At 37.3% G+C, this 7,297-nt stretch overlaps 1 protein-coding gene across 1 annotated transcript; it reads right to left on the bottom strand.

Annotated features, from left to right (window-relative positions):
* Positions 1-3,847: 3,847 nt before the first annotated feature.
* On the bottom strand, positions 3,848-4,444 carry LOC145800877 (uncharacterized). The gene is made up of 2 exons (XM_082890631.1): positions 4,225-4,444; positions 3,848-4,110 (listed from the first exon to the last, which is right to left on the bottom strand). Exons 1-2 carry the CDS (start codon positions 4,442-4,444, stop codon positions 3,848-3,850), a joined length of 483 nt encoding a protein of 160 aa, XP_082746757.1.
* Positions 4,445-7,297: the final 2,853 nt, after the last annotated feature.

Here is a 7,297-nt window from a genome sequence, read left to right as displayed (position 1 = left end):
CAGCTGCATTATCCCACGCCATGGCAATTCTATAGAAGGAGAATTGGGCCCTACTTTCAATTTAATCATTCCTGATGAGCTTACCCAGTATTATCCTATTGCAGACACTGAAACATTACTCTTCAACAAAGCAAAGCTGTCATGGAACCATTGGGATTCCAGCCCCAATCCTCTATGCACATGGCAAAAACCTAATCCAGACTAGAAACGATGGGTCCAATGAATAATGATATACGACAGTGATCCCTGCAGAGCTTTAGGTATTTACGACGTCATCAGGTTATCAACTTTCTCTCTAGACATGGACAAATGGGCCATTAGTGCTGCTACATGTTTTTGGTCTTCATCATGTAATTCCCCCATTCTAAAATGTGGTATGATGTCACCTACTATTCTTGATGTTATCCATTTGACTGGCCTCCCTTTTTCTGGTCAACATATCAGTGCCCTTTTAACCCCAAAAACACCTATTAAGTTGGACACTGACCTCAGTTATGAGAAATTTCAAACAAAGTACCAAAAATTTGGCCTTGAACCCACGGATAAGGAAAGAACAGCTTTTTATTTACTATGGCTTTCCCAATTCCTGGTTTGAAAATCACTAAAGAATACCTAGCATTAGCCACTTGCATTTAGGAGGGTACAGAATTGGCTCATGCCCTCTTTTTACTAGGCACCTTATACAGAGGTCTCTTTTCTTTAGTGGATAAAGAAATTGATCATAATAGTGGTGGTCCTTTCTGGCTTTTCCAAGCTTGGTTTTATGCTTATTTTCCTAAAATTAGGCTTACTACTCAGACTCCATTTCTCCCCACATGCCAAAGCTATGCTGAATTTTTTATTTCCTTTAGACCAATCACCTCTAATTCTTTCACTAAGGTGTTCACTTTTCTTTATGAACTACCTATCGACAGAGATCCTCAGCTTTTCATCCCTTTTCACCAACTTCACTACACCTCATCTAGACTCACCTATGTCCATGATGATCCTTCTGTATTGGGTGATGAGTTGAGACAACAACAAAAGCATTTTTAGGCTTAGATCCTTACTCCAAGATACATTTTAGTGGGAGGGTCCCTTTCAACTAACAGAATTTCTAACTATAGTTTTGAAAGCTATAACCCCTGTCAATGGGCTAGGCAAATAAGCCTCTATCAAACTGTTCCTTGCCCATATTTTCATCCCACTATTCATGAGCAAGTTGGAGCTAGAATTTAATTCAAAAATCAAACAGATGTGGAGGCCCTTCTAGCCCACAATCAAGAACTATTTGATCAATTCAACTTCTACTACTGCAAAGTCATACCATTTCTCTCTACAAGATTCAGAGACTGGTGGCTTCTTATGAGTGTAGTAATCTTTAATAAAGAAGCTCAAATATGCCTCTGGAATGTGCATCCTGACAACAAAAAATGAGTGACAATGAGCATTGGTAAACATCTATCTTCTTCTTACTTTATATTTCTTGTTTAAAATTTCTCTTTTGGGTGTATAACAGGATATATCTTTTCTATATATATGCAGCTGAGTCCCCAGTCAAAGCCATTCCTTTGGCTATAGAAATGCCTACTCCCACTATCTAGAAAAGAAAGCATAAGGGTAATCCCTTCAACACCACTAATGCTGAAGGTTTCACACCTTACAACCCAGGTGTGGAGACTGAACAAAGAGTTTAGACAAGAGAAGAAGAACTTCAAAAATTCTTTGCATCTTAATCACAACCAAAAGGTGGTATTTCTCAACCAATATCGGAAGGTAGTGCAACATGTGAGAGGAGATCTAAAAGAAGACAAGAGGAACCAGTTCCTCTACCATCTTCGACTGCACCAGCTTCTTCCTCTTCCAGTGGTGCAGCACTTGTAACGAAACCCAGAAGAAAGCAAGAACAACTAGTTCCTTCACAAGCTCCTGTTGTACCAGCTTCTTCTTCTTCTAGTAGTTCATCTTCTCGTCCCATAATGATATAAATCTTACTCAATCTATCAATTTTGTTATCATTTTAAACATAATGACATTCTATTTTGCTTGTCTAACATTTTCCTCTTTCTCTTTCAGACATATCTTAAGTCATACAAAAAGAGAAAACTTGTTTCTTTGGCTACATCTTCTTCTTCTCATGAAGATATACCTGAAACTCATACCAACCTATCTCCTCATCTTCCTGAGAATGAAGAACTGGCTGAGGCACAAGTTTGTCCTCCTGAAAGCCAAACTGAATTGCCAGAGTCTCAACCAAACCCCCTTGAGAAAGAACAAATTGATCAAAGGAGAGCCATTTTAAGAAACTTGGCTCCTAAACTGGCTCAAATTTTGTCTGAAATTCCCCAAGAAGTGGCTTTAGGAGACCTAATGGCCTTCCCTCTTAGAGGGGTGCCACATGGAACTGATGAAGTCATCACTTTTCCTGGTGTGGCCTCTTCTCCAAAAGAATCAACAATTCCTGAACATGCTCAAGAAGATCCAGTTAATTCAGACCATGTTAGAGAAGCTCCAATTGACTTACCTACTAATTCTGATAGCCACACATCTCCTATCGACAGAGGTTCTCCTGCCCATGAGCATGTTTTTGAGCCAGATGACAACCTTCTAAATGAAGTTGATAGAGCTGACACTGAGATTTTAGATGATGAATCAACCTCAAGTGATATGAGAGTTCCTCAACCAATTATCATCACTTCCATTACTCAGTCATTTCCAACACAGGTAACATTTTCTCACCCATACACCTTATTCTTATATATATATATATATATGTATAGATGTATACGGTTTAAAAACAATCCCCTTTCATTCTCTTATGCAAGACTGAGATGCCTTTTCAAACATCATTAATTGTTGACATGAGGGTGCATACTACACCAGCTCAAAGTCTCTCAAAAGAGATCTTGGGTACTTTTGCCTCACCTCATATTGTCATAGAGGTAATAATCTCTCATATCATTTTCCATATTCATTGTTCTTCATTTGTTAACTTTACTTTTTTATAACTACAGCCTGCAGTTATCTCCTCTTCTTCCATTCAAGATTTACTTTTGGGAATTTCTACTGTTCAAAAAACGGTTACTAATTTGACTGTTGAAGAAAAATTGAAGCAACTATCCAATGAAGAGCAAGAACTTATTGAACAATTTTTAAATTTACTTGGTCTGTCTTGGCTCTCTCTCGAACTACAATTTTGACTGACTGCTTAGGAGCCATTGCACCACTGATGCCTTAACTTTTTGATCCAGACCAAGTGCAAATCTTTCAAACCTTCATTCAGAGCTTCCTCAGCATTTAATGGCTATCAATCAATTTCAGATTGAGCTAAAAACTGTTGAGAATCAAGCTGAGCAAGTGAGGGAATTAGTGCATGCTTTAACTGAAGCATCTGTTAGATCACAATCCCTCGTTGCTCAATTTAACACTCTTACAACAGAAGAAGCTCAGCTAGAAACTCAACTGGCCCACATGAGAGCCTAGAAAGCTGCCATCAAACAAGAGCAAGCCAACCTTTCTCAGCAAATTCCAAACCTTCTTGCTCAAGCAAAAAGTGGTCCATTAGCTTTCAAGCAAGCCCAAACCAAACTTAGGCAAAATAAGCTAAAGCATCAGGCTGCTCTTCAAGCTTGGAGCAGACTCTCAATGTATTTCCAAAGGGATTAGGTCAAATGTAAAAAAATTTCATTATTTGTCCTTCTGTACTTTTGATACAAGTTTAATGAAAATACTTATTACATTTGTTTTGACTTTATTCTTTCTGTCATATATCTTTATTTTCATGTGTATGAACTCATGCATTCCCACATGGTCGGCTAATACTTCTTTAAATACTTGCCATTAATAATCCTCCTGTATGGCTCACCTTCTAAAGAAGCAAGATGATAGGCTCCTCCTCTAAGAACCTTATGTATTTTAAATGGTCCTTCCCAATTTGGAGACCATTTACCATATTCTGGGCTTTTAAATCCAACTGGTAAAATGGTTTCCACACTAATTCTCCATCAGAAAATAATTTACTCTTAACTTTCTTGTTATAACTTCTCTCAACTTTCTTTTTCTGAGCCACCAAATGATTAAAAGCCACAATTCTTTTTCCTTCTAAATCTTGCAGCTCAATCAACAGTGCCTCTGAATATTCATCCATAGGAATATCCAAATGCATGGCCAGTCAATTAGATCTCACTGTCACTTCCAAAAGTAATACATCATCATGGCCATAAACCAACTCATATGGAGTTGTACCTGTACTATTCCTTTTGAAATTTCTATAAGCCCAAAGCACTTCTGACAAGAGATTATGCCAATCTCTAGGATTGTCTTCAATCATTTTCTCTAAAGTATTTTTGACAATTTTGTTTGTTACCTCGGGTTGTCCATTTGCCTGGGCATAATATGGTGAAGAGTTTAATATTTGAATGCCGTATTCTTTGGCAAACTCTTTAATCTCATCCCCATTGAACATTATACCTTGATCGACAGTGATAGATTGAGGTAAACCAAACCTATGTATCAAATTTTTTTTCAAGAACTCAATAACTTGGACCTATGTCACCACTTTTAAAGGTATTGCCTCTGCCTATTTAGTGAAATTGTCAGTGGCTACCAATAAGTAAGAATGTGCTTTAGAAGATGCTGGGAAAATTTGCCCAATTAAATCCATTGCCCATCCTCTAAAAGGCCAAGGTTTAACCACTGAATGTAGGCTGGTAGCTGGTACCCTTTGAATATTGCCATGCTTCTGGCAACTCTGACATCCTTTTGCATACATTATGCAATCTTTTCTAATGGATGGCCAAAAATAACCATACTTGTTATTCAGCCATCTCATTTTATCACCAGCTTGATGGGCCCCACAAATTCCTTCATGTGCTTCAGCCATAGCTTTTATTTGGTCTAATTTAGCAATACAAAGCAGACTCAAACCATCATGAACCTTCCTGACCAAATCATCTCCCATGACAACATAGTTTAGGGCTTGAAACCTCACCTGCCTACTACTTTTTTCACTGGGATTCGATAGGTCCTTTATTAAAGGGAATCTCCAACCTTCTTCTGTTGCATCCAAAGTGAGAATATGTAGGAAATTCCTACACCTATTTTTAAGTGCATAAAAGTTTCTTTTCTGAATTCGAATCACCCTTTCCGGATCTCCTTTATGTATTTTTAGTTCAGAAGCTACTTGAGCCATCTCATTAGCCTTTTTATTCTCCAGTCTAAACCTATGTGTGAATGTGATATGGTCAAAGAAACTAGTTAACCATTTGACCTTAGTTAAATACTCTTCTAGAGCACCACTGACACATTTGAACTCTCCCAAAACTTGTTTAATGACTAACTGGGAATCTCCAAAAACCTGGAGGCTTATAATCCTGAATTCTATGGCCAATTCTAAACCAATTATCAAGGTTTCATATTCAGCTTGATTACAAGACTATACATATTGTGCTTCCAACTGATATGCAAACTGATACATTTGCTTATTTGGTGCAATCAACACAATACCTGCTCCAACTCCTTCATCTATTTTTGAACCATCAAACATCAATTTCCATGGTTTACTTTCCACCAAATTGACCTCATATAGGTCTAAATCGACAGAAGTGCCAGGGTGTTCCATCAAGAAGTCAACCAAAGCTTGCCTCTTAACTACTTTTTGTGGCACATATTTGAGACAATACTCAATTAATGCTAATATCCATTTTTAGACAACATATATTTAATAACATTTGTTTGTGCTATTACAAACACTTCTGTTGGCAGCAAATAATGCCTCAATTTAATGGCTGCAAAATAAAGTGCCAAACACAATTTCTCAACAGAATTATATCTAGTTTCATCATCATTTAACCTTCTACTTAGGTAGTAAATGGCTTGTTCATGACCCATATCATTTTCTTGAGCTAATAAACAACCAATCGACAGGCCAGAAGTTGATATATACAATTTCAAAGGCTTTCCTGCCACTGGTGGCATAAGCACTGGAGGGTTTGTCAAGTATTTTTTAAGCAAGTCAAAAGCTTCTTGATGGCACACTTCCCATTTAAACTCATGGTTTGACTTAATTTTCACTAAAGGAGAGAATGCTAAAGTTTTCTTGGCCAAATTAGCTATAAATCTCCTTAAAAAATTTACTTTTCCAAGAATACTTTGCAACTCTTTCTTGTTGGCTAGAGGTCTTGCCCTAAAATGGCTTTGGCTTTATTAGCATCCACTGCTATTCCTTTGTGATGTACTAAAAAGCCTAAGAAATTTCCAGCAGATACACCAAATACACACTTTAAAGGGTTCATTTTGAGTTTGAATGTCCTCATTCTTTGAAATGTCTGCTGCAAATGTTCTAGATGCTCATCAAAACTGTCAGATTTGATGGCTACATCATCTATATAAACTTCTAAATATTTTCCAATCAAATCATGGAAAATGAAGTTCATTGCCCTTTGACAAGTTGCTCCTGCATTCTTCAATCCAAAAGGCATGACTACTTATTCAAATGTCCCTAAGGTAACAGGACATCTAAATGTTGTTTTATGTGTATCCTCTGGGTTGATAAAGGTCTGATTATACCCAGCATGTCCATCCATAAAGGACAAAATCTTACTCTTGGCTGCTGAATCAACTAACTGATCAGCCACTGGCATATGATATTTATCTTTAAGAGTTGCTAGATTCAAATTTCTAAAATCTATATGCACTCTTAACTTACCATTTTTCTTCATTACAGGGACAATATTAGACAGTCATTCAACATACCTGGGTGTTCTAATAAAACTTGCATTGAGCAACCTTTTGATCTCTTCCTTGACCAATAAGGTGACTTCATTAGCCATCCTTCTTGGGGGTTGTTTATAAGGAATAAACTTTCCTTTAATTGGGAGTCTATGCCCCACCAATGTTCTATCTAATCTAGGCATTTCTTCATAAGTCCATGCAAAGCAATCCACATACTCAGAAAGCAAACTAACTAGTTTGCTCTTACATTCATTAGATAGATTAGCATTTACATAGATGGGCTTCTTACAGGCCTTATTTCCTAAATTATATTCCTCTAAAGAGTCCTGCACGTCTTCCTTGAGATCATCAAGTTTGGCAGGAGTTGCCTTCAGATGTTTCGATTGCACCTCTTTATAACTCAGAGGGCTACTGTTGATTACACATTTCGCCCGCCCAAGAACAATTAGGCAAACACTTAGGGCTAAACTTACTTTCTAAAAAGAAATAAAAAAGCCTAGAAAAAGTAGATCTAATTACATCAGCTGTCTCATCCAGCTTGTCTTCTTCTGTTACTTGCACTTGCATCACCCCTCATGTTCAGCAA

The sequence above is a fragment of the Camellia sinensis genome, chromosome 10, assembly GCF_055761805.1.
Source record: "Camellia sinensis isolate YWXY chromosome 10, ASM5576180v1, whole genome shotgun sequence".
NCBI lineage: Eukaryota > Viridiplantae > Streptophyta > Magnoliopsida > Ericales > Theaceae > Camellia > Camellia sinensis.
Note: the sequence above shows the minus strand (reverse complement) of the source record. Positions and strands in the feature narration are given on the sequence as shown.

What these genes read in the sequence shown, in the direction of transcription:
- LOC145800877 (XM_082890631.1), bottom strand. Translation starts at nt 4,444, where the DNA reads ATGTTCAATGGGGATGAGATTAAAGAGTTTGCCAAAGAATACGGCATT. An exon ending in TTTCAAAAGGAATAGTACAG is followed by an intron (nt 4,111 to 4,224) that starts GTACAACTCCAT and finishes ATGAATATTCAG; the next exon opens with AGGCACTGTTGATTGAGCTG.